Source organism: Gorilla gorilla, chromosome 10, assembly GCF_029281585.2.
Source record: "Gorilla gorilla gorilla isolate KB3781 chromosome 10, NHGRI_mGorGor1-v2.1_pri, whole genome shotgun sequence".
Taxonomy (NCBI): domain Eukaryota; kingdom Metazoa; phylum Chordata; class Mammalia; order Primates; family Hominidae; genus Gorilla; species Gorilla gorilla.
The window spans coordinates 21400793-21428609 of record NC_073234.2 but is presented as its reverse complement, the minus strand read 5'-3'; the positions used below and the strand labels follow the sequence as shown (position 1 = coordinate 21428609).

The following is a 27817-nucleotide window of genomic DNA, read 5'->3' as shown; positions in this document are numbered from 1 at the left end:
TGGAGCAGAGCCAAAGAGGGGCCAGATGCAACAGGACCTTGTAGATCCTGAAAAGTATTTTGGGTTTTCTTCTACATGTGATATAAAGTCAGAAAATCATCCTGAGCAGAGGAAGAAAGAATCTGACAGAAGTGTAGTGAAAAGATTGCATGGGGCAAGGGTAGAAGCAGGGAGGTCTTTGCAGGGACCGTGTTTGGCCAGGGTATTGGTGGTGGAGTTGGTGACACATGGTTGGATTTGGTGTATTTTTGAAAGTAGCGTCTATAGGATTTACTGATGAATTGGAAGTGGAATTTGATTTTTTTAAAAAGCCAAAGATGATTACTTCCATGTTTTTGTCCTGAGCAACTAGATGTGGTTCTGTATGCTGAAATATGAAAGACTGGGGAGGAGAGGAATTGTTCCAGTGCAACAAGGAAACCAAGAGTTCCACTTTGATCTTGTTAACCTTGGGACCCTTGTTAGCCACTCATGGGGAAATGTCAAGTAGACTGGTGGGTTCATGAGATTGGAAACCAATGAGCTGGAAGAATATGATTCACTTTGCTTTTCTGTGGTTCCATCCCATGAACTGGGGCAAATCATATAACTGGCAAATGGGGTTTCTTGGGTATTTTAGGGTCGTTGGGAATCTATTTCCAGTGCTATGAATTCCTGTAAGGCATTTCTCTCTGCTTCTGTCATGTGGCCTAGTAGTTAAGAGCAGGGGCTTTTCTCCCTGAACAGATTAGAGTTTGAATATTGGGTCTGCAACCTAAGGGCTTTGTCAACTTGGGCAAGATGTTTCACCTTTAAGCTTCCATTCTCTCACCTATTAAATGTAGACAGTATCTCTCCTTCTCGGGCTGCCACACAGGCTTGTGAATTTTGTACATTGCCCATAGGTGCCCAGCCAAGGGGTTAGTGGAGGCTGAAACATAGACCACACTGCTCTCCAAGCTTTCTGCCCTTAGGTGGGGCTGTGTATAATACCCAGGGAAAGGACCCTTCACAAGCCATTTGTTTGCAAACACCTGTATCCACTTAGATTCTTGTGAGGGTCCTAAGGGATCATGCGTGCAAAACATTCAGCAGAGTACCTAGAATGAAGGGTGCACGCAGAAATGGAGCGATTTTATTTTACTCTGAGATCTTCCTCTCCTTCTGGATGGGGAGGTGTGGCTGTTAATGGAGGTCCATCCACCACCCACTGATAGGAATGTACAGGTAGGTAGGGAGACCTGGAATCAGGACTTGCCTTTACCGTTTCTCTTGGATTCAGATGAGGATTCTGCCAATGCTGTGACTCGGTTTCTGCTTGCTTTGTTTTTCTTGCTGTAATTTACTTTCCTAGCTCTCATCTCTTGTATGCCTTACTTACTTACCTAAGTGTCACTTGCACCTCATTTCTCTGGTTCATCCTGAACTCAGTGTTTGCTCATCTGGCCCCTGGCTCTCTTTCTTGGTCTTTGGGCCTGTTTGCTCCTCTGAATGCATCTTCTGCTTGCGGAGCCAGTGACAGGCCACGCCAGGCCAGCCATTCCTGGTTCCTGGTCCCACCTGTACCCCATCAGCCTGGCTCTGCAGCTTCCCTTGCTCCATACGATGGCTCTTTATTTGGAAACCTTCTTAAAGAGAGGACTGGTTGGAGAGAGGGAACCTCTTCTTAAAAGTGGCACAGCACAGAAGAGTGTCATAAATCTAGGGTCCTCTCCTTGCAAATGGTGTGTTTTCTTCCTCTGCCTTTCTGGAATTTCTGAGCAGTTCTCATCCCATTTGCTGTGTTGTTTCCAGCTGTCAGGACATAAGCTAAGCCCAGCTTCCACAGCGCTGCCATCCCGAGCCCAGCCCTCTTGTTACTGTACTTTCTGAACTAGCTCCATAGCAGCAAAATGTGCTTTTTAGCAAGAGGCCTTTTCTTGGCCTTCCTGGGAGGATCAAGAACTCAGAGCCCTTGTTAGTTCTCAAGAATTCCCCAGTTCTTAAGAACTCCTCAGCCCACTGTTGATCTGAGGAGTGGCTACTGTGTCTGCTGGCCCGTACCCAGCTCAGGGGCAGACAGCCAGGGTCCTGCTGTTGGTTTTGGCAGAGTGGTGACAATCCAGCTGCTGTTGTTCCACAGCCAGTCAGGAGACCTACCGTACAGGCATGGGTCAGTCCCTCGGTGGCCAGGCTGGTGATAAGAAGGCAAGAGCTGGTAGTAGAGGGCTGAGGAGAGGGGCCCAGGTCTGAGGGGCTGTGGCTGTGAGTCCTCCGTGCACGTCTGTGCTCACTGGAGAGAAGGGCCATGATTCCTGAATTGTGGGTCTTGAGAAAGGAGACTGACTAGTGGCATTGTTTAATGAATATGAAATATCTCTGCTCACAAAAATTTTGAAATCCCTTTTGATATAGACTCTCTTCTTTTCCAACAACCCTTCTGCTTTTTTTTCCTTTTGCCCCTAGGGAAAGGAAGAGAAGACAAACACTCCCTGGGAGTGGGGTGGCGGGAATATGACATGGGGAAATTCCCACCAGCCAGGAAGGGAGAACAAGCCTTTCCAATGAGGGAAGATCCTTAGAAGGAGAGGAAGAGAAGGGGAGGGTTGAGGACTGATTATTCTTGCCCTTGGGGTGAAACCATGCAGCTGTGAGAATGGGTTTGGAAGCAAGGGGAGGTAGGAACAAAGATATTTTGGGGTGAATCCTAGGGCACAGTGTTTGCAAGAGAACACCCTTAGAAAATTACAGGTCCTTTAGAAAAGCCCAGTGTCTGGCACGATGTTAGGGTGCCTTGGCACTGCCCAGATAGTAGATCAGGAAGGGTGAGGGACACATCTTGGTACATAGACATGACATAGTAGCTGCACCCCCTACAGTCCACATATGGGGTCTGGAGGATCCTGAGGTTCTCATGAACCAGTGGACTGGAAGGGGCTGGGGTGGAACAAGGAAGGGACACCCCAGCTCAGCTTCAGAGCAGCAGAGACAAGCTTAACCTCCATGGTCTAGACAAGAAAATTCCCAGCCACAGCCTGTGGGCCAGAGAGGCCCTCCACTTTTCCATCAGAAGGATAAAATTTCAGTTCCACCTGCACCTAGCTGCTACCTTATAAAGCAGATGGGGGGGAAGGGCCCATGCTGACAAATAGCTCGAGTCTTGAATTCACGGAATATTTATCCCAAAGAGTTTGTTTTTAAAGACTGAGATACCATCAACTGTTTCACCATCTGAATCTAATCCTAATTCTAACTTTTAACTTGCCTTAGAAAGTTTGGGAAGCATTAGATGAGATACTGTGTATAAAGCATTTCGCTTAAGGCTTGGCACATATAGGTGCTGAATAAATGTTTCATTTCCTTTCTTTCTCTCCAATACTCACTCCTTATTCACCATAGTCCTTTTATAGTATCTTGGAGGTTGAGGGTGGAGGACAGGAACATTTGTGATTTTGCATGCAGAAACCATGTTGGCCCTGTCTCTTAGGTTCACCAAGGAGAGACTTTTGCTGTCTTGCCTGGCTTCTTCTGTCATTGGGATTTTCCAGGCTGTCTTCCAGAGAAGCAAGCACTGTGAGCTTTAATTAAAGCCTCAGAACTTTCTCTCTGGCATCCCTGCACCTGCCCATGACACTACTAAGAACACCCACATTTGTTTGCCTTTCATCTGTCTCCTGAGGGACCAGGAAAGCCTGACATCTTTCTCTAAGTCCAGGGAGGAAGGGGCAGGGCCAGTGGTCAGCTTGGCAGAGTTGAGAGCAGAAATTAGCCCTCCAGCTGACAGGGCTGGCTCTCCAGGTACACGCCTTGTTGGCAGCCTGCTCCATGGTAATCATCTCCTGCTCAACTCTGCTCTTCTGATCTCCTGAGAATTGTGCAGCCATTGTTAGGCCTCCATCCTGCCTCGGGCTGTGCTGCCGAATGCCAGCCTTGCTTTTCAAGGCTTACTGCCTTGTTTTTTGGAAGCCTTGTCTTTTGTTAGCTTGGCCTCCTGTGCTTCCTTCAGATGAGAACTCACCTCGCAGGTTAGTCTCCGACTGAGCGAGAGTGTTACATATGCTTGACCTGAACTGAATGTAGTCTGGCCTGAGAGCAGAGGGACAAACAAGATGACCTGCAGGGAATCTGCTGGTGTGCATATTATGTGACTATGCTGCCTCTTTTAAAACTTTTAAAACCAAAGTATAATATACAGATAGAAAGGTGTGTGTGCCATAAATATACAGCTTCCTGCATCTTCCATGCAACCAATACCCAGATGAAGGAAAAACATTATCAGCACCCCGGGAAACTCCAGTCCCCATGCTCTCCATTAGTGCCTCCCTAGGGTTGGCCATGATCCAACTTCTAACGCAAGAATTATTTTATTTTTGAACTTAATATAAATAGAAGAATACAATACATATATACTCTGGTATCTGGCTTCCATTTTCAACATTATATTTGTGGGATTCACTTGTGTGGTCATGTGTAGTTGTAGTTTGTTCATTCTCATTGCTATATAATATTCCATTGGGTGACTATACCAAAATGCATTTATCCATTTTATTGCTTATAATCACTTGGGCAGCTTCCAGTTGGGGCTGTTATAAACAGTGTTGCTCTGAACCTCCCTGTATGTGTCTTTTGGTGCACATACGCGTGTTTCTGTTGGGCATAGACTTGGGAGTAGAGTTGCTGGGTCATACCAGATACTTATGCTCAGCTCTAGCAGATGCCACAAGCAGTTTTTCCAAAATACCTGTACCTGTTTATAGCTTACCAGAACTATGTGGGAGTTCTGGTTTCTCCACATTTTGGCCAATGCTTGGCATTTTCCATCTTTTTTCATTTTTGCCACTTTGATGGGTGTGTAGAGATACTGCATTATGGTTTAATTTGTATTTCCCTGATGATTAAGGGAGTTGAGCACTTTGGCTATTTATTGATTACTTGGATGTTGTTTTTCTTGAAGTATTCTAGTCTTCTGTTCATTTTTCTACTGGATTATCTATTTCTTAGCAACATGTAGAAGTTCTTTATGTATTCTGGGTACAAATCCCTTATTGGATATATGTATGCAAATATCTGTTCCCATTATGTGGCCTGTTTTTGTCACTCACAACAGTGGTGTTTGATAAACAAAAGTTCCATTTTCACGGATTTTCAGAATGAGATAACCAGAAGTGAACACTTATTACTTGCTTATTGTGTCCTTGTATACCTTGCTCATTCAATTTTCACATTAACGTGGTTTTAAATGGGAAAAATAAAGCTGAGAGAACTTGAGGAGAGACTTTCCAAAGTTAGGAAACAGCAGAGGCAAGATTCATGCCCAGGTTTTCCCACACCAGAGCTTGTGTTCTGTGATCTCTGTTATACCACAAAAGATACCAATACCGATTAATATCTCATAGACAATATCCAGTTATACAAATTTTTTTTCAATTGAATTAGTTGCTAATGTTTAAAAATTAGAAGTAAAGATTTCTAACTTTTCTTAGCAAATTGTAGGATGTGGCAACGCTGGTCTCATTTTCCCACAAGTCACCCCGGACTGCTGGAGCTGAGTAGTTACTGTTCCCAGGTACCTGGGTTTTAGCTTTCCAATCGAGAGATGCTATGTACAGTTGGTTATGCCTGGTCGGCTTCAATCATTTTGTTATCTGCCTGGCTCCTGTGGGCATCGGAATTTTTAACCTTGCTACTGTTTCTCTTAAATGGTATAATTCTTTTTCTTTCTTTGTTTCTTGCGTTCTTACTTCAATGCATTCTGCCCTTTCTTCCTTCCTTTTCCAGGTCTCCAGACTCTGTGCTCAGGCTCTGGGTCTGCCTCTCTGGCTGATAACATTTTTATGGGTAGACAGAATAGTCAACTGTTTATATGGATAGTTAGAAGAGTCTCTCACAATATCCTACTCCTTCCTTTAAGGGATGAGGCATTGTATCTCTGTAAATGTAAATGTTTTCCTGAAAGAAGTGACTAAGTACTCCAGTAAGCTTTAATTTATCAGATGGGCTCCTTAAGCACAGGCCTAGGAGGCAAAGGGAGAATTTTGTAAATTGTGTGAGTGGAGAGAGTGCCGTTAGGGAAATCAATGATTGAATGCCTCAGATGAGATGCTGTGGTGGTACAGCTTCAGAGTTGGAAAAAAGCAGGAGAACAGGGGAGGGCGGGGCTGGGGGTGAATGGTGGTGGCAGTGGTGGTGTTGGTAATGGATGGGTAGCCATGTGTAGTCCTGTCCAATTAACAAATTTGCCATGGGCATGTCTCATGCCCAACCATTTTCTTTTCTTCTCTAAATCCTTCCTAGAATTCATTATAATGTGGAGGTTGAAAGCTGGAATCTCATTAGACTTGTTGGATTTGAATCTCGTCTCTGCATCTTACCAGCTGTGCAACCTTGGGTTAGTGAATGTTTTTGTACATCAGTTTCCTCATCTATAATTTAAGGATAATAGCATACTACCTTGTAGGGCTGTGAGAACTAAAAAGTAAGAGAATATTTGCAATTTCCTTAGAACACAGCTTGGCAATTAGTCCTCAATACACCTCAGTTACTATTGCTGCTATTACTGTATTGACATGGAAGGGTCAGATGAAAAGATAAAATTGTTGCTCTGCCATGTACTAGCTGTGTGACTTTGGACAAGTCGATTTGACCAGGGATCTTCAGTTTTCTCATCTCGAAAAGATGTTGTGAGAATTAGAAGTGAGTTTAAGCAAGATGATCAAGATGAAAGCATTAGGGAAGTTTGTGTTTGTTACCTCTTATCTCTCTCCTACCTTTTTGCATCATTTTTCCTCTTCCAGAGTTAGATAATGTGGAATAGTGGAGAACATAAGATGAGCCCATGAAAAGATAACTAGCATTAACACATCATAATGAATAAACAAGAACTGTACTGATGTCCCTTCTTTCATTCCCAGTACTGGTAATTTCTATCTTATCTTTTATTTTCTTGATTAGTTTTACTGATCCTTTCAAACAACCAGTTTTTAGTTTCATTGACTTTTTTCTATTAATTTCATTGATTTATGCTCTAATCTTTATTATTTCTTTCTTTCTGCTTGCTTTGGGTTGAATTTTCACCTCTTCCCTAAAGTACAAACTTTGATTACTGTTTCAAAACTTTCTTGTTTTTTAATACTACAAATATCTCTCTACGCATAGCTTTAACAGTATCCTACAAATCTTGATATGCTGTTTTGTTATTTTCGCTGAATTGAAAATATTTTCTAATTTTCTTTGTGATTTCTTCTTTGATCCATAGGTTATTTAGGAGGATGTTGTTTAATTACCAAATATTTAGGGATTGTTTCCAGATTCTTTCTGGTACTAATTATTAGTGTTGGGGGGAAATACAATTTTTCCTCAACCCTCATACATTTGTAGTTGAGACAGATCAGGTAACAGGAGACAAATTAAGAAGAGAAAAGCAAGGCATGATTGATAAGAAAATTTGCTTATTTCTATAGTATATACCATTTTAATATAATAACCAAAATTATGACTAATAGCATTATGCGAAGACATATCATATTTTTAGGAATTTCATACAATTTCTGGAACACATGTTAATATGCTCACATAATTCAAAGAAGGTTAAACATCATTTCTTATTTGACAGTACTTTCCATGTAATTTAACGTATTAAATAAGCCTATTTTAATAGTTATTTTTTATAGATCCTTTGAGAGTTCTTGGTCCCTGTGGGATGTCCCAAAGTTGGTTCAAGGTCAAAAATATTTAATTTTGAATTTGATTTTAGAAAATGTTTGTCAATATAACAAAAGTTTAAAACACTTGAGTAAATAGTATCAAAAGTTACTATATCATTCATTTAACCAGAGTGGCAATTAAAAGACTTCAAGGCAAATGCAGAAATTGACATAGCTGTATGAAAAACCTTAGCTCTTTTCATATTGAAAAGACTCAATTTTCTTAATTAAAGACCTAATAAAAGACAATATGAAGCACAATAAATTATTTTGGTAAGACACAAGTTTTTGTTTAACTTAAAAGGTGAAGAAAAAATTTTCACTATCTCTTATCAATACTCCAAGAAAGTCTTGACAGTTTAAAGGAGAAGACCAAATTCTAGTTTTGTTTCAGTATACTTTTGATATTAAGGCTCATTTTAATACCTTTATAATAAATTCATTCAATTATAGTCAGTTTGAGGATAAGATTTTCTTTCACTTTCTATCTCTTCCCACCTTTCAATCATCAAGTTTTATCTATATCCTTTCTTCCTTCATTCTGAAACAACCTTTAAGTAATCTCTAAACTAGACAAAATTACTCTTCTTTAACAAAAAACTCCACATGCTCATACCATTTAACATCTTACTTTCCTTTTATATTTGCATATAGTGTTGTTTCTCTTATCATTTTATATACTTAGTTAGAAATTTTAACTCTTAGTAACCTTATTTTCTAGTGAAAACCTAAGAGGTAAACAGTTTCAAATTGTTATGTAACATTTTATAAATACACTTTTCATAATTTCTAGAAACATATGCTTCCTCTTAGAACAATTTTTCAATGTCAAACAGGAAATATTTACTAACAGACCCAAGTATTTTAGTTCCTTTGTAATAAGAAGCCAAAAGTAGGTAAAGTTAAACCTTATGTTCAGCGATTAATGTTTCAGTATTTTACTTCACTTGGAAATGTTCTAGATATGCAATGAATATCCATCATTTAATTTAACTTAGCAACACCCTAAGAATGTAGTTGCCAAAGAGATTTGAGAAACACCTAAAGTAAACGTATCATAAAACAAAATTCTCATTTAAAAATACAGTTATACAATTTTATTCTACTTACATCTATTTAATTTACTTGTTTTTAACAATTATGCTTGGATTACTCATGAAAATTTCATAAAACATCAAAGCTAGTCATTATCTCAAATTATTTTCCTGCTAACTATTTTTGCAGCACATACACATGAGACAATTATTGCCAAAGCAAGAACTCTGAAGTTAAATACATATTTTTGTTTTGTTTTGTTTGCTGCTAACTCAGAAGACAGAGCTGTTTTCATTAATCTAACAATGTTAAAGTAATCTTATTTACCAAAGAGCACACAAGTCATGTAAACTTGAAAAACATTTGGGTTAGTTTCTATAGTTCTAGCAATTTTAGGAGTATTTGGTTTATATGAGTACTGATTTATCGCTATACCCAACTTTAAAAGAACTTTTTAAAAGGAGTTTTATACCATGTAAACATAGATGTACACATGGATAAACATATGTGAACATATAGACAGACACAAATAAATCATAGCTTTCATTTAAAAATTTTAACGATAAGACAGGTACAATAATATAAAGCTCACTCGTTTATAAAAGGGCAGTTGGATCCAAATTATGTTTTTGCACATGGGATAAGTTAAGGTTACCTGCTTAGATGGCCAAATTTTTTTTACCCATGTCTGCGGAGAATACATTAAAAATTGCCATTTGCCCCTGCTAAGTAATCTTATGGCGGATGTGGACTAAATTTGGGGTTTAGGACTTTTTATAGCAGTTGATTTTTAAAAGAAAGAGCCTCTTCCCCCTTTCTTCTTTTTTTTAGTCTCAGATGGGTGTAGACATTGTTTTAGTTAACTCCTTAGATATTTACATTTCAGAGACGTAGTAAGATTTACAATTCCAAGGGACTGGAAGAAAATGTAGGTTTTCTCTAAGAAGGAGTTTCGGATGAGTATTTGCTTATTAGAGATCTAGGGTAACTTTTAAAGCTTTTTTTCTCTTTAAGTGTAGGACAGTCTACGGAATTTTTTTTTTTTTTTTGCTGTGGGGGTCCAAAATTTGGGACGTCCTGGAGCTGATGAAGTTTTACTACAGAGCCCCACGGAAGTAAGAGGAGTTATAAGGTAGAGCAGAGCCTGCCAGGCTGCAAGTCCCCTGAATCTGTGTTCGACTTATTTCCTGGCTGTCAACTTTTACACAAGTAACCTGTATGCCTGGAGATCAGGCAAGAGTGCTTTTTGTAAATCTTGCAGGGAAGTTAAAGCAAGCAATTGAACGTTTAAAGGATTTTCTGGGAAAGGTGGAGGAGTTTTAGGTGTTGAAGGAATCTGTTGAGGGGATGGGACCAGATTTTGAGGAGAGGGGTTTAAGCTAGGGGCCCAGATATCCAGAAGACCTTCTGGAGGGCCAGGGACAGGGAATTGGAGATAAAGGGAGGTTAGAAGTAGGTGGAGAAGGAGGAATTATAGTGGATGTGTAATTTGGCTTTTGTTCTAATTTCTATTCTTTACATCTTTTTTAAGGAAACCCCTAAAAGCTAGCAGTTACAGTCTTCTGTGTCCTCTTTTCAATTAGATCTTACCATAGGTACCATTAGGACAGTTGTTTAGGATGAGAGCTCTCTAAAAAAATTTCTTTTTAAAATATAAAAGTTGAAATAAGATTCTATTCGCTGTTCTTACTCTTTAGTCCTTCCATTAAGGTGTGGACAGAGCTCTCATTTCCCTCTTGTGTTTTATGTCACAGGCTTTTGAGTAATGAAATATATTGCTCCTTGGTAGATTGCATTTTTCTCCTCAGACATCCATAATTAATATTATCTAAGGGGAAATTGCTTTTTAGAGGCTTAACTGGTAATTTACAAACTTTATAAACTTGGAATAAAAATATAATGAATTGGTAAATTTTGTTTTCAAAAGAAATCGATTTTAATTTTAAAAGTGATTTATTAACAAAGTAGAAAAATTTAAAATGCAGAAAGAAATGCAGAAATAATGGTGATGGTGTTTCAGAAATGGTGATTGAGAAAGAATACTTTAGGTAGTGAATTGCCTTTTAAAGGAATTAATAGCAAAAATGTCTCTTACTTGTCATTGTTTTCACCATTTCCGGTACTCTCTATTTCATTGTGTAGATCCAGATTTCTACTGAGATTATATTCCTTTTGCCCAAAGATCTTTCTTTAACATTTCTTACAGTTCACATTTGCTGGTAATAAATTCTCTTGGCTTTTACTCCCTAAAATAGACATTGTTTTGCCTTCATTTTTGAAAGATATTTAATTTATATATAGTACTCTAAGTTAATAGTTTTTTTTCTTTCCATACTTTAAGGCAGCAGTCCACAACCTTTTTGGCACCAGGGATCAGTTTCATGGAAGATAATTTTTCCACAGGCTGGGGACAGTGGGAGAATGGTTTTGGGATGAAATTGTTCTACCTCAGATCATCAGGCATTAGATTCTCATAAGAAGTGTGCATCCTAGATCCCTCCCATGCGCAGTTCACGATAGGGTTCATGCTCCTTTGAGAATCTAATGCTGCTGCTGATCTGATAGGAAGCAGAGCTCAGGCAGTAATGGTGGTTCACCCTGCTGCTCACCTCCTGCTGTGTGGCCTGGTTCCTAACTGGACACGGACAGGTAGCAGTCTGTGGTCTGGGGGTTGGGGACCCCTGCTCTAAGGTGTCACTTTATTAACTTTTGGCTTGCATAGTTTCTGCCAAGAAATTGGTTATAAATCTTATATAATGACTTTGATCTTCTGTTGTATCTGATTTCCTTCCCCCACAAGCTTAATTAAAATTTTTCTCTTTCAATCTTTGGTTTTCGGAAATTTGACTATGACGTATCTAAGTATGTGGGGTTTCATTTTCGTTTTTGTATTTATTCTTCATGGGTTCTCTGAACATTGTTGATTTGTGTTTTGTTGTTTTTTTTTTTTTTTGTAACTTTTGGAAAATTCTTAGCCATAACATATTTAAATATTCTTCTCTGTTCTTTCTTTTATCCTTTTGGAACTCTAATTACGTGTGTGATAGATCCTTTGATATTGTCCTGCAGCTCTCGAATGCTAGATTTGTTTTTCCTCACTCTTTTTTCCCTTTGTATTTTCTTTTGATACATCTTTTGTAGTAGAATCTGCTTTAATCTATTAATTAGAGTTATTTAAAAATCCCTATTGCATCATTCTGACATCTGAATCAAGCTTAGCTTCATTGATTGCCTTATTTCCTGACAATGGGATTTTATTTTATTTTATTTGTTTATTGAATGCCATACATTGTGTATAAAATGACAGTGGAAACTGAGATAAGTAGTATTATGCCTACATGCCTCTTCCATTCCATCAGGTCAGTAGTGAGGAGAGTTGAGTCAATCTAGTTGAGTGAGATTTTGTTGTTGCAAGAGTCACCTTCAGTGCACTGCACTACAAACTTCAGATTCCTTCAGTGATAGTACGCTATTACCTTATGCTTTGTGTGAGCCCTGGAGTGCTGAATTGGTCCTCATTGTTTCTTTTCCACTCTCAGATTTCAGCAGTCCCTGCATGCCTGTGCCACAACGGGGTATTTCTCCATGCCCCTCCCGCTCCCCTAGAATCAGGCTGTTGATATTTGTTGCTCAGTGATAAATGGAGCTTATCACTTATTTACTAAGTGGGGCTGTGGAGGGAAATAGGGCAGTTTTGTTCTCATGCCTATCTCAGTCTTAGGCAGGCTCTGTGCACTCAAGCCTCAGAAATGACGGTTTCTTAGAATTCATGTCCTCCCTCTGCCCCTCACAATTAAACTCTGTCCTTTACTCATACAGATTCTTGGGTGGGAGACAGTTTCCTGCCCTTCCTCAGCAGTAACAGACTTCTAATTTGTAATTTTGCAGAATCTCGGGCCTAGGAGAGTTTCCACCCTTTCTACCAAGTACCATCGGCTGTATGTGCAACCCATCTCGGGCTTCAGAAGCAGTGGGTCTTTGCCTAGGTCCTTGGGTCAGGTCCCTTCTTCCGTTTAAGGCTTTCGATTTGAATAAGAGATGATTCCAGGAAGTGCATGGTTTTTCATACCTGTGTGCAACTTAAGGGGACTGACTCTCTTTGGTCTCTTACCTTACCCATTATCTTCCTTATGAGGTCTATGGAAATGACCTTGTGCATGAGGGCAAACTGCTCTTGTGTTTGAGTTATTACACTCTGTCATGCTAACTTATACTCATCTTTCTGAATTTTTAAAATTTTAGCTATTTCTTCTTACTTTTACAGGGACTGTCGCATCCTCCCATTCTCTGTCAAATGTAAAACTATTCACATATCCCAGTTTTCTTTGGACGGACTTGGCATTTTAAAACATTCAGTTCTCCTGGTTACCTTACAACTTCAGCTCTCTGATGAGCTCAAGAAAAGTTATAATTTCACAGATTATCCAGATTTCTCTTGTTGTTAGGCTGAGAACTATATTCTCTTGCAATTGTCTACATCATAAGTGGAAGCAGAACCTCTGGTGGTGGGTAAATAGATCCTATTCACTGTTCTTCTTACCCTTTAGTTCTTCCATCAATGTGTGGACAGAGCTCTCATTTTCCTCTTGTGTTTTACGTCACAGGCTTTTGGGAAATTAAATATATTGCTCCTTGGTAGATTGTATTTTTCTCATCAGGCCTCCATAGTCAGTATTTATCTAAGGAGAAATTGCATTTTAGAGGCTTAACTGGTAATTTACAAACTTTATAAACTTGTAATAAAAATATATGAGTTGGTAAATTTTCTTTTTACAAGAAATCACTTTTCATTCTAAAAGTAATTTATTAACAAAGTAGAAAAATTTTAAGTGCAAAAAGATAGAAATAAAGAAATACAGTGACATCAGCAAGATGGCAAAATAGAAAGTCCCCAGGCCTCACCCTTCTACTGAAACACCTGTTTAGCAACCATCTATATACAAAATAGACCTTTATGAGAGCTCTGGTTTTCAGGTAAGAGGTTGCAGAACCCTGGTGGAGCTCAAGACCTAGAAAAACTTCACTGAGAATGCAGGCTCTTGCTTTCTGGCAGCAGAACCACCAGCCATGGGGCTGGAAGCAGCCTTGCTCACTTGAACACCTAGTGACAGCTCTGCCTGTTCACTGCTCATAAGGAACTCTGCCCATATACAGACCCTACAGGAAGCTGGCTTCCCATGTCCCCAATGGCATGACCACTTCCACACAGCAGGGGACTTGGTGACAGATCCACCCACTTTCCCACAGACCCAGGGGCAGCCCTGCTCATCTGCCCGTGGACCCATCAGCAACCTTGACTGCTCATGGAAACCAAATGCAGCCATACTCTCATGCAGATCCCAACAGAATCTCTGACTATCTGTGGCGCAGCAGCCCAGTCCTCTAGTGGACCTTGGAAGCAGGCCCACCTGCCCACATACCCAACAGCAGGCCAGCCCACCCACAGACTCTGGCAACAGGCCCACCCACGGACCATGGCAGCAGATCCACCCTTGGACCCCACCCAGCTTAAGTCTGCCCGCAGGCACTGCCTGCTTACTCTGGCAGCTGATCCACCCATAATCTCTGACCAGCATGACTGATGAAGGTCTTTGCCTGCTGAAAACAGTCAGTAAGAACTGGAAGAGGTGACTACTTCTCAAATACACAGACACCACTCTAAGGCTACAAGCATCACAAAGAATCAGGAATTCTCGATACTACCTTATTAGGAGCTGAAAAAGGCTCCAGTAACTTACCCTAAATAAACTGATATCCATAATCTGCTTGACAAAGAACTCAAAATAATTGTCTTAAATGAGCTGCAAGAGAACAGACAACTAAACACAATTAGGAGTATAACATGTCAACAAAATCAGAAGTTCAACAAACATATAGAAATAATAAAAAAGAGCCAAAGTGAAATCCTAGAACTGAAGAATACAATGACTGAACTAAAAAACTTAATACAGAACTTCAGTAGCATACTTGGTCAAGCAGAAGAAAGAATCATTGTACTTAAAGACAAGTCATTTGAAATTATCCAGTCGGAGGAACAGAAAAAACAGAATGGTTAAAAAGTGAAGAAAGCCTAAGGTCTTATGGGACACCATAGAGTGAACCAATATATGCATTCTGGGAGACTGAGAAGGAGACTAAAGAAAGAAAAAGAGGAAGAAAGCTTATTAAGGGAATAATTGCTAAAAACTTTCCAAATCTAGGAAGAGAAATGAACATCCAAGTTCATGAAGTCTCAATGTACTCAAGTACATTGAACCCAAAGAGGTTAACACTGAGTCACCTTAAAATTGAATTTGATGGACTGGATTAAGAAAATGTGGCACATATACACCATGGAATACTATGCAGCCATACAAAATGATGAGTTCATGTCCTTTGTAGGGACATGGATGAAGCTGGAAACCATCATTCTCAGCAACCTATCACTAGGACAAAAAACCAAACACCGCATGTTCTCACTCATACATGGGAATTGAACAATGAGAACACATGAACACAGGAAGGGGAACATCACACACCAGGGCCTGTTGTGGGGTGGGGAGAGGGGGGAGGGATAGCATTAAGAGATATACCTAATGTAAATGACGAGTTAATGGGTGCAGCACACCAACATGTCACATGTATACATATGTAACAAACCTGCACATTGTGCACATGTACCTTAGAACTTAAAGTATAATAAAAATATAAATAAAATAAATAAATAAATATAAAAAAAGAAAAAAATTGAATTCTCAAAAGTCAAGTAGAGAATTTTGAAAGCAACAAGAAAAAAGTGACTTATCACAAACAAGGGAACCATTATAAGGCTACTAGTGGACTTCTCAGCAGAAACCTTGCAGGTGAGGAGAGAGTAGGATGATATATTCAAAGTACTGAAATTTAAAAAACCTGCCAACCAAGAGTACTATATCTAGGTCAAAGAATAAATCAAAAAAGGAAATTAGAAAATATCTCAAGACAAATGAAGATGAAAGCACAACATATTAAAACTTATGAGAGGCAGCAAAAGCAATACTAAAAGGAAGTTTATAGTGGTAAATGGCTACATTTAAGAGGAAGAAAGATCTCAGATAATTAATTTTACATCTCAAGTAACTACAAAAGAAGAAAAAACTAAGCCCAAAATTAGCAGGAGGGAAGAAATAATATAGATTAGGGGATAAATAAATATAAGACAGGATATGAAAACAGAAAAACAAAAAATTGATGAAGCTAAGAGTTTATTGACGAATCCTTAGTTAGACTAATGAAAAGGAAAGAAGTTGCAAATAAATAAAATTAGAAATGAAGGATGAGACTTTGCATCTGATGTTATGTTATGCCCAGACCGTTAGTTCCCCAAAGAAGACCACCAGAGTCCAGAGTCAAAGCCAAGCGGCAAGGATCTTTACTACAAGTTCGAACCTGGTCCCTCCGTTCCACAGCATACAAGAGGGCCCTGAACAATGCGAGTGTTTGCTTTTTATAGCCTGAAAGTTACAGGGGAACAAAGGAATTCTTTTGGTTCCCGCTCTTTCAGTAAAACTTTGAACGGCTGTCCCCTTATCGGAGATTTTCCTGGTGGTGTTTGTACTGGGCTCAGGAAATTTGAGAGATATATGGCGATATATGGTGGGATGGGAGGATGGGATGTGTTTGTACTGGGCTTGTTTGTTTTGAGCCCGGGGCTGAGGAATGTGCCCGGCTCCTTTCATTCCCCCCTTTCTTTTCAGGTATTTTTTTAGAGCCAATCTTGGGTCTTGTAAGTCTGATTCTGTTTCAGCGTTTACAGGTTGGTATTGGGCTCTGAGGACCATGAGTTGTGTAGTGTTAAACTTTTCTTTAACGAACCGCAAAATTCTGTTAACAACACAAGGTCCTACGGTAAGCAGAAATAGTAGACTCAGCAGGGGTCCAAGGAAGGGGGCTAACAGAGAAAACATAGATGAGTTCCACCATTGGTCTGTAGCTGAAGCAAACTGCCGTGTTCTTACTTCTGTGCTTAACTTGCGTAACTGTTGGACCCGGTCTTCCACGAGCCCTGATTCATTTATGTAGAAACAACAGTCTTCCTTTAGAAACATACACGTTCCTCCTTTTTCAGCAGTGAGTAGGTCTAAGGCCCTCCGGTTCTGCAAGGTTACCTGTGCTAGGGACGTGAGCTGCCGCTGGAGGGAGGCAAGTGACTCAGTTGACTCCTCCATAGCAATGGCAAATTGTTGGTACAGCTTGTTACTTTCTATGAGGGTGTGACCTAGGGCTCCCCCAGCCAGTCCGGCCGCCATGAAGAATGCGGTGAGGGAGATTCCTGCAATGAGGGGGAGAAATATGGCTCGTGCAGGTCTCGGTCTAGGGTCTGGGTGAATAACAGCACTAGTCCAGTTACCGGTATACCCTAGGAACTCGCCGGCAGTAAGCAGAGTTAACCGGGGAACTAATGTGACAGGAAGAGACAGTAGGTTGGTAACAGAGGGGCTTGATAGGTTTTTAGATAATGTTCCATTACACCAGAAGAATATGCCTGACGGAGCCCTTAAGGTGATATTAGGGGGCGTTGCAGTGATGTTGCAGAGGCTGGAATTAGTTCCTGAGAAACAGTAGGGAAACTTTTCTTGACTGGGGTTTAGGTATAGTGGCACATTAGGGATAGGGGCATATGAGAGGTTTCGGTGGTTGTTAGCTTGGGCAGAGGTGGAGGATCCCCATGGCAGGGGGACAGCGGTTAGCGGTGGACGCCCTAGAGTGGCACACAGAAAGCAGCCAGACAGGCTGTGAAGTCCTGTAAGGTTGGCAAGTTCTAATCCTTCTTGCAATAATTTTAACCAGGAAAAAGGACGTAAATCTTGTGTCAGGCGGTTTTCTTGTCGCTGGATATTTCCATGGACTGGGGCCATACCTGTACTAGACCCCGCCACAGATAGAGGTGACTGCTAGGCCATGTGGAGGCGGAGGAGTAGTATACAGCCCCGTGTTGAGGCGTGGTCCAGCGGGAGTTCCAGGGGTCTCTAACTATCCATGTATATGAAAGGTCTCTATCTCGTCTGCAATGGAAGGGCCATCTGAGATCTATCTGTTCTTTTCGACCCCACCTTTGGTATTTATGGATGTTACAATAGTTATAAGGGCAGCCGGCACTTTGGTGCCACCAATAGTGCTTACAATTGTATTTAGTCTGATCATACTCGAAGCATATTATTGGTGCCACTGGTTTGGCTACTGGGAAATCGGTAAAATTTAGTAAAATTGGGCTATTGCACCCTGAGGAGGGGCAATCTGCACTGGCCACTAATTTCCCGGGCTTATGAGGTTGCCCAGGGTGGGTTTGGTTTTCATGAAGCCAGAATCTCCAGACAAAGGGATTAGGAGCTGGCTTTATGTTTTCCCCAGCGGCCACTAGGGCGACTAATGTTAGAGTTAGGCTACCTAACTGCATGTTTGCAGTGAGCTATGCTGCCGGCGCAGGGTGAGTTTTAAGGGGTTGTTCTTAGCTCTGTCCACAGTCCACGTGTCCGGTGCTTCAGCCGCCACCGTGATTGGCCCCAGAAGGTTGGAGGTTGGGTCCACTGGCTTGATGTGGGTGTAGTGGATCCACGACGCAATGCCTTCTACCTTTAGGGCGGTGGGTGTGGTCAGGAGTACTTGGAGTGGTCCTTTCCACCTGGGCTCTAGGGTCTCTTGTCGGTGTCGCTTAACCAGGACCCAGTCTCCCGGCTGGTACGGATGGGGTGTCGGTGGGGGACTGGTCTCATATAGCTCTTTCAGCTTGGGCCAGATTTCTTGGTGAATTCTCTGTAAGGCTTCTAGGGAAAATAAGAATTCAGAGACATTTTCTGTTTCAGACTTAAGCAGGTCATCTTTTAAGCTAGGAACCAGGGGTGGAGGTCTGCCATACATGATTTCGTAAGGGGTAAGGCCCAGTTTGTAAGGGGTATTACAGGCCCGGAACAGAGCATAGGGGAGAAGGACTACCCAATTAGCGCCAGTCTCTATAGTCAATTTAGTTAAGGTCTCTTTTAAGGTCCGATTCATCCTTTCTACCTGTCCTGAACTCTGGGGCCTGTAAGCGCAATGTAGTTTCCAATTTGCCCCAAGGATGGAAGCCAAGTCCTGACTTACCTTAGCGACGAAAGCGGGCCCATTATCTGACCCTATCTGGATGGGGAAGCCATACCTGGGAAGGATATCTTCCAGAATTTTCTTTGCTACGACCTGAGCAGTTTCTCTTTTGGTTGGGAATGCTTCAGTCCACCCTGAAAAAGTATCTACAAAGACAGGTAAGTACCGGTACCCGTACTTTCCTGGCTTTATTTCAGTAAAATCTACTTCCCAGTAGATACCAGGCCTGGTTCCCCTGAGCCTTGTTCTTGTTGCAGCTTGAGATTGGGGGTATGCGTTGTTAAGCTGGCAGACTTTGCAACTTGTCACGATACTGCTGGCCGTCTCAGCTATATGTCTGATTTTGAGCTTGGAGCGTCTGATCAGGTCTATCATCCGCCGGGCCCCCAGGTGGGTGGTTCGGTGGATGTGTTCTAACACTTGTTGCCCTAATTTTTCTGGTAGGATGGTTTGGTCATTAGTATCAGTCCACCACCCATTCTGGATTTGTTTCAGGGGAAGTTTGTCAATCCACTGGAGATCTTGTTCTGAATATTCAGGGAAATATGGCAAGTCCCGGGGGCCCGGGTCAGGGAGCTGGAGTGCAAGGAGTTGGCTGAGAGCCTTCGCCACGTTCCTTGCAGTTTGGTCTGCCAGAAAGTTGCCTTGAGCAGTTGGAGTAGTTAGTTTCTGATGCCCTGGGCAACGTACAATGGCTAATTTTTCTGACCTCCATAGGGCTGTTAGCAGGGCTAGGATCTCTTGCTTGTTTTTTATCTCTTTTCCTTCAGCCATCAGTAACCCTCGCTCCCTGTAAATGGCCTCATGTATATGCGCCGTTGCAAAAGCATATCGGCTGTCTGTATATACTGTCAGCTTTTTCCCCGCCCCTAAGGTAAGAGCTTGGGTGAGCGCTATCAGTTCGGCCTTCTGGGCCGATGTCCCCGGGGGCAGGGGTTCCGCCCAGATTACCTCAGTCTCTGAAGTTACTGCCGCTCCAGCGTACCTCTGGCCTTGATGCATGAAGCTGCTCCCATCAGTGAACCAGACGAGGTCGGCGTCAGGAAGTGGGCGGTCCTTCAGGTCTTCTTGAACTCCGTGCACCTGAGCTAGTATCTTGGTGCAGTCATGGAGTGGGGCATCCAGGTCCGGGTTGGGCAGCAGCGAGGCAGGGTTTAAGGTCGTTGGGGGCAGGAAAATTATCCTGAGAGGATTTAGTAGTAGTCCTTGGTAGTGGGTGAGCCGGGCGTTACTCATCCATCGATTAGGTGGCTGTTTGAGTACACCTTTGATGGCATGTGGAGTAACGACCCGCAATTCTTGCCCCATGACAAGTTTATCAGCATCTTGCACCATCAGAGCCGTGGCCGCAATCATTCGGAGACAAGGGGGCCACCCGGCAGCCACTGGGTCTAACTTCTTTGACAGGTAGGCAACTGGCCTCCGCTAGGGGTGTCCATGGGTATTTCTTAACTCCTGTGGCCCCTTGTACCCACGAGGATTTGGAGGATAATTTCCCATTAGTTTTAACTAAGACCGAGTGCTGTGCTCCTGTATCGACCAAGAACTGGACTGGGGACCCCTCCACTTGCAAAGTTACCCTAGGTTCGGGGAGGGGGTCCGAACCCCGTCTTCCCTAGTCTTCGTCTTGAGTGACTAGTACGGGTGTAGACCTAGGGGGTCCGGGTCCCTGTCCTCGTGGTTTCTTTTTGGGGCAGTCTCTTACCCAGTGGCCAGCCCCCTTACAGTAGGCACATTGGTCTTTGCTCAGATTATCATGCCGGTGGGGGGGGGGCGCCTAGGTTGGGTGTACTCTGGCTGTAGATGCTCTTTCTGTACCACTGCTGCCAGGACCTTGGTCATTTTTTCAGTGGCCTTAAATTGCTTTTCCTCTGGAGTATCTCTGTTATTGTAAACCCGCTGGGCTATCTGAAGGAGGTCCTGAATCCGCTTTCCCTCCAAGTCTTCTAATTTCTGGAGTTTTCTCTTAATATCTGGGGCTGCCTGATTTACGAAAGACATTACAACAGCTGCCTAACTTCCTGGAGCCTCTGGATCTATGGGGGTGTACTGTCTAAAAGCTTCCATTAATCTTTCTAAGTAGGTAGCTGGGCTCTCTGTCTTTCCCTGCAGAATAGAATATACTTTAGCCAAATTAGTGGGCTTGCGAGCAGCTGCCTGGAGACCTGCCATTAGAGTCTGGCGATAAAGGTGTAGCCGTCCCCTACCTTCTGCTGTGTTGTAGTCCCACGCCGGCCTGGTCAGAGGAAAGGTTGCGTTTATGAGGTCGGGGTTGGCAGTCGGTTGACCGTCGTCCCCCGGGACCAGCTTTCTAGCTTCTATCTGTATTCTCTCTCGCTCTTCTGTGGTGAACAAGATTTGGAGGAGCTGCTGACAATCATCCCAAGTGGGCTGGTGGGTGAACATGACACTATCCAGTAAAGCCAGTAAATCTTTGGGGTTGTCTGAAAACCGAGCACTCTGAGTCTTCCAGTTATACAGATCACTGGTGGAGAATGGCCAGTACTGGAGCCTGGGGATTCCTGTGTCATCTGGGGGTCCTATTTCCCGAAGGGGTAAAGCCACCGTGGAGTCAGGCGGCTGAGGGGGGGCTAGTCCGCGAAGTGCGCCCTTGCGTCCGCCCCGCCGGCCCTTCAAAGTTACTTTCCCTTTCAGCGGGCCCGTGTGTGCCGGCCGCCTCCCGTCCGCCTGCTCCCTCCCGCAGCTCAGCCAGGGGGGCTGGGGCATGGGGCCCGGAGGGGTACGGAGGGGGTTCTGTGAACAGTGGGTCCCCACTGTCAGGTAGAACAGGATGTGGGGGGGGCAATTGGTTGCTTGGATTTTAGTGGTCGAGCAACCAGTGCCTTATAGGGTTCAGAGGCTAATTGGAAAGGGGACAGCCAAGGAGGCGGGTTCTCAACAAGGTCCTGCCATATGAGGATATATGGGATTTGATCTAAGTGGCCCGCACGCCCAGGTAGGAAAATCTTGGACTTTACCCTAGTGATGACAGCAAGTCGGAAGGTCCCTTCGGGCGGCCACCCCACATCAAAGGCAGGCCATTCGGAGCGACAAAGAGTAATTAGCTTTCCTTTCCTGATTTCTATACCAAGATCATGGCCCCTTGCTCTAATTTCTTTGAAATTACTCGTAAGGAGAGATAGAGGAGTGCTCTGGGTATTACCCATCCTGTAATAATTTGTAGTCTCTTCCTGTAAAGGAATGTGGGTTTGAATCCCTGTAAAGGAAATCTGATCTGACTTATTAATGATATCTAATCGCAGGCGCACTTTGGCAGCCCTGGTCAGAGTTAGCTGCCTGGATCGCAATCGCGCTGGGGCAGCCCAGATCAGAGACAGCTGCTGCCCGCCAAACTGGGGCAGTTCAGATTGCAAGCGCGCACCGGAAGCCCGGGTCAGAGTTAGCTGCCTGGATCGCAATCGCACTGGGGCAGCCCAGATCAGAGACGGCTGCTGCCAGCCAAACCAGGGCAGTTCAGATTGCAAGCACTCACCGGAAGCCCGGGTCAGAGTTAGCTGCCTGGATCGCGATCGCGCTGGGGCAGCCCAGATCAGAGACAGCTGCTGCCCGCCAAACCGGGGCAGTTCAGATTGCAATTTAGATCAGATGAGAGCCAGGGGACGTCTCCCACCGGTCTCTGCTGGCCGTCCTATAGCGCGTCTGCCAGGACTGTGCCAGCTCCAGTTTCAGACCTCGCGAGTCACAGATTCAGATTCAGAACAGACACAGACAGACAAACGGAGACGAGCCAGCTCACCTATCAGTAGATCGATCCTAGCAGATCCGTTGACCAGGGGTCTGGTGGGCTTGGGGAATCCCAGACGGGCCCCCAGATGTTATGCCCAGACCGTTAGTTCCCCGAAGAAGACCACCAGGTCCAGAGTCAAAGCCAAGCGGCAAGGATCTTTACGACAAGTTCGAACCTGGTCCCTCCATTCCACAGCATACAAGAGGGCCCTGAACAATGCGAGTGTTTGCTTTTTACAGCCTGAAAGTTACAGGGGAACAAAGGAATTCTTTTGGTTCCCGCTCTTTCAGTAAAACTTTGAACGGCTGTCCCCTTATCGGAGACTTTCCTGGTGGTGTTTGTACTGGGCTCAGGAAGTTTGAGAGATATATGGCGATATGTGGTGGGATGGGAGGATGGGATGTGTTTGTACTGGGCTTGTTTGTTTTGAGCCCGGGGCTGAGGAATGTGCCCGGCTCCTTTCAGTTACAGAAATAAAAAGGAATTGTTATGAACAATTATACACCAACAAATTGAACAATCTAGAATAAATGGATAAATGCTTAGAAACATATAATCAACAAGATTGAATCAAGGATAAATAGGAAGACTGTACAGACCAATGACAAATAAGTAGATTCAAGCAATAATTGAAAACAAACAAACAAAATGAAACAAAACAAAACTCCCAGCAAAGAAAAGCCGAGGAACAGATAGTTTCATGGATGAATCCTTCCAAACATTCAAAGAAAAATTAATACCAATACTTCTTAAAGTCTTCCAAAAAACAGGAAAAGAGGAGAGACTTACAAATTCTTCCTGAGGCAAGCACCACCCTGATACCAAATCCAGACAGAGACACTACAAGAAGAGAACTATAGGTCAACATCCCTGATGAACGTAGATGCAAAAATATTCAACAAAATACTAGTAAATCAAACTCAGCAGCACTTTAAAAGGATCAGACACCATGACCAAGAAGGGTTTTTTTTCTTGGGATACAAGGATGGTTCAACATATGCAAATCAGTAAATGAAGATAAAAATCACATGAACATCTCAATAGATGGAGAAAAAAATGGACAAAAATCAGCACTGTTTCACGATTTAAAATTCTCAACAAATTAAAAATAGAAAGAACTTACATCTCAACAAGTTAGGAATGGAAGGAACATGACTGTCAATGAATTAGGAATAGAAGGAACTAACATCAACACAATAGAAGTCATTCACGAAAATCTCACGGCTAACATCATATTCAATAGTAAAAAAAGTTTTTTTTCTAAGATCTGGAATAAGGCAAAAATGCCCATTCTTACCTCTCACATTCAATGTAGTATTTCTAGCAAGAGCAGTTAGTCAAGAAAAAGAAATAAAAGCTATCAAATTGGAAAGGAAGAAGTAAAATTGCCTTAGTTTCCAGATGACATGATCTCATATGCAGAAAACCCTAAAGACTCTACCAAAAAAACTTTTAGAAATAATAAATTCAGTATAGTTGCAGGATACTAAATCAACATGCAAAAATCATTTTCATTTCTGTACACTAACAACCTATCTAAAAAGAAAACTAAGAAAAAAGTACCATTCACAATAGCACCAAAAAGAATAAAATACCTAGGAATAAGTTTAACCAAGAGGGTGAAAGATTTGCACATTGAAACCTATAAAATGTTGATAAAAGAAATTAAAGAGGACATAAATAAAAGGAAGGTGTGAAAGGAAAATAAAAACTTGGGACCCCAATTCACTCTGCCAAAATGAAAAAATTAAGCTGAAAGCTGAGTGATGCAAGAAGCTGCCCTCCCTTTTGTTCCTAAGCAGACAGCTACAGATAAAAGGCTAAATATCTCCACAGGCAGCTGCTCTATGTTCACCTTATATTAAGTGCCGATTTGCTGAGCACAAGATGAATACTTAATTGACTATTCTGCTACCTGCTCATTTTCTCCTGCAACATGTGGATGACCATACCATACCCTCCCTCTTTCCCCTCCAGCCCACTAGCCCAATACTTCCCCTTTAAATATTGAAGCCCTTAAATTCATCTTTGGAGAAAGGCACCGATGAATATTGAAACCCTTAAATTCATCTTTGGAGGAAGGCACAGACCACAGACTATTTCTGCGACTCTGTGTTTTTTTCTTCCAGGCATGTCCTTAACCTTAGCAAAATAAACTTCTAAGTTGATTGAGACCTGTCTCAGAATAAGTTTTGGTTTACAAAGTATACCTTGTGTTCATGGAGCTAAAGAATCAATATTGTTAAACTGTTCATACTACTTACTCTTCAATAAATGATATTGGGAAAACTGGATATCCACATGCATAAGAATGAAGTTGGACCCTTATTTTATACCATACAAAAACCCAACTTAAAATGGATTAAAGACTTAAATGTAAAACCTGAAACAATAGAACTCTTAAAAGAAAACAGGGAAAAAAAGCTTCTACACATTGGACTTGGCAATTATTTCTTAGATATGGCACAGAAAGTACAGGCAACAAAAGCAAAAACAGACAAATGGGAATATATCAAACTAAAATGCTTCTACACAGCAAAGGAAACAATCAACAGAGTGAAAGTCAACATGCAGAATGGGAGAAAATATTTGCAAACCATATATCTGGTAAGGCATTAATATCTAACATATATAAGGAACTTCTACAATTCAATGGCAAAACAAAGAAACACACAAAAAACCAAATAGCCTGATAAAAAAATTAAGTAAAGGACCTAAATAGACATTTCACCAAAGAAGACATACAAATGACCAACAGGTATAGGAGAAAGTGTTTAATGTCACAATTCATCAGGGAAATGCAAATCAAAACCACAGTGAGATATCACTTCACACTTGTTAGAATGCTATTGTCCAACAACAAAATATAAAAAGTATTGGTGCAGATGTGGAGAAAAGGGAACCCTTGTTCACTGTTGGTGGCAATGCAGCCACTGTGGAAAACAGTATGGAGGTTCCTCAAAAAATTAAAATATAATTACCATTTGATTCAACAGTCTCCCTTTTGGATGTATATCTTAAGGAATTAAAGTCAACATCCTGAGGAGATATCTGCACTCCTATATTCATAGCAGCATTATTCACAATTGCCAGAAGGTATAAGCCACCCAAGCGTCCATTGACAGATGCATGGATAAAGAAAATGTGGACACACAATGGATATTATTCAGCCTTAAAAATAAGGAAATCCTGCCATTTGCTGCAACATGGATGGACCTGGAGGACGTTATGCTAAGTGAAATAAGCCAGGCACAGAAGGACAAATACAGCATGATCCCACCTCTATGAGGAATCTAAAACCGTCAAACTCATAGATCCAAAGAATAGAATAGTGGTTAACAGGGGCTGCAGAGAGGGGAAAATGAGGAGATATTGGTCAAAAGGTACAAAATTTCAGTTACACAATACATACATGCCCGGAGATCTACTGTATAATATAGAGCCTATAGTTAACAATACTGTATTGTATACTTAAAAATCTGCTAACAGGGTAGATCTCACAGTAATTGCTCTTAACACAAGAGAAAAGAATTTTTTAATTAAACAAAACAAGGGTGAGAGCAAAAGGAAACTTGGAGGTACTGGATAACTTTATGGAGTGATTGGTGATGTTCTCATGGGTGTATACTTATCTGCAAACTCATCAAGTTGTATATGTTCAACACGTACAGCTCTTTGTATGCCAACATACCTCAGTAAAGTGGCTTAAAAATAAAGAAATAAAAACCACCCATAAGCCCATCATCCAAAGAAACCATTACTAATATTTTATTGGATTTCTTCTAGTCGTTTTTCAATAAGTGTGTGTATGTTGGTTTGCATACCGAAGTATACATGCCCAAATATATGATCTGTGTGTTTTGTTTAAATAAGCTAGTTCCAAAAAGGTGTGTTTTCTTATGGGTTGAGTGCTATGGCACTTATGAAATGATGATGTGTTATTCATGTTTGGTAAAGGTGCCAAAATGTGTGGCATATTTTTAGTTTGCTGTTGGGGCTGGATTCTTTCTCTTGGCTATCTATTTCACATGAACAGCCAAGACAGGTGTGTGAATGTGATTCCAATGGAATGCACGTCATTCCAGAAAAGCTCAGTTGTTGGTTCTTTGTACTGAAGCCTCCCCTTCCCCGTGCAACCTCCATCCCTTTGTTTTCGTCACAAGAGGAATGAATATCTATGTTGACCCACCCTTAGGCATAGAACAAACAGAAATAAGGAAAGTATATGATGTTCTTAATATGTGTTTCATTTTCTTTTCTTTCTTTTCCAGAAAGTATTTTGGAGAAAAAATTGGACTGTATTTTGCCTGGCTGGGATTATATACATCATTCCTCATCCCATCTTCTGTAATTGGAGTGATTGTGTTTCTTTATGGATGTGCAACAATTGAAGAAGATATTCCCAGGTAAATCAGTTTTAAAGAAAAGGGCTCAGTTGCCATATGTTAATAATTTGGAGTTTCATCCCAGTACAAGTACATTTCACATGCCTCTTTCCAAAGCCCTCACCCTCTATCAGTCTCCTTCGCTATGACACATGTAGCTTTCCTCCAGAGACAGATCTAGGAGCTACAGATTCTGGGAATGGCTTCAGAGCCATGCTAGGCATGGCCTACTTCCTCTTCTAGTCAAGCTCTTCTCCAGGGCGGGGGGATGTGTCTGATGTGGGCAGGCGGATAATTCCTGGTAAGAAAAATCATGCCAGAGAAATACTTTTTTCCTCTCTCTCTCCACTTCATCACTTCTTTTTCCTCCAGTTTCCCATAAGACCCAAGGCAAGGTGTGGGGAGTGACACTGAGTAGAAATCACATCTGTGTGGTCAGATGATGCTAGAATAAAGCAAGCTGAGAAAGCAAGCAGCTCTAATGCTGAGGAAGGCACAGCCTCTGTTTCAGGAAGTCAGAAACTGCAGGGAGGAATAGCCCCAAGGCGGGACTCTTGTAGCGCCAAGAGATAGAATCAAAGCTAGTTTTTATGAGGAAGAGAGAACCCACAAAGGAAATATGGGATGAGTATGGTGGCTCACACCTGTAATCCCAGTGCTTTGGGAGGCCAAGGAGGGAGTATTGTTGGAGCCCAGGAATTTGAGACCAGCCTGGGCAACACAGTGAGACCTCATCTCTAAAAAAAAAAAAATTTAGCTGGGCTTGGTTTGGTGGCATGTACCTGTAGTCCCAGCTAATTGGGAGGCTGAGGCAGGAGAACTGCTTGAGCCCAGGAGCTTGAGCTTGCAGTGAGCTGTGATTGATTGTGCCACTGCACTCTAGGCTGGGC

General features: G+C 42.0%; 1 protein-coding gene across 1 annotated transcript in view; it reads left to right on the top strand.

Moving 5' to 3' along the window:
* ANO2 (anoctamin 2) overlaps window positions 1-27817 on the top strand; it is a 386124-nt gene that overhangs the window by 171035 nt on the left and 187272 nt on the right. Inside the window, exon 11 of the mRNA XM_031001166.3 lies at window positions 26814-26948. Within this exon, the coding sequence (XP_030857026.2) occupies window positions 26814-26948 (135 nt within the window). The remainder of the gene's footprint in view (window positions 1-26813; window positions 26949-27817) is intronic.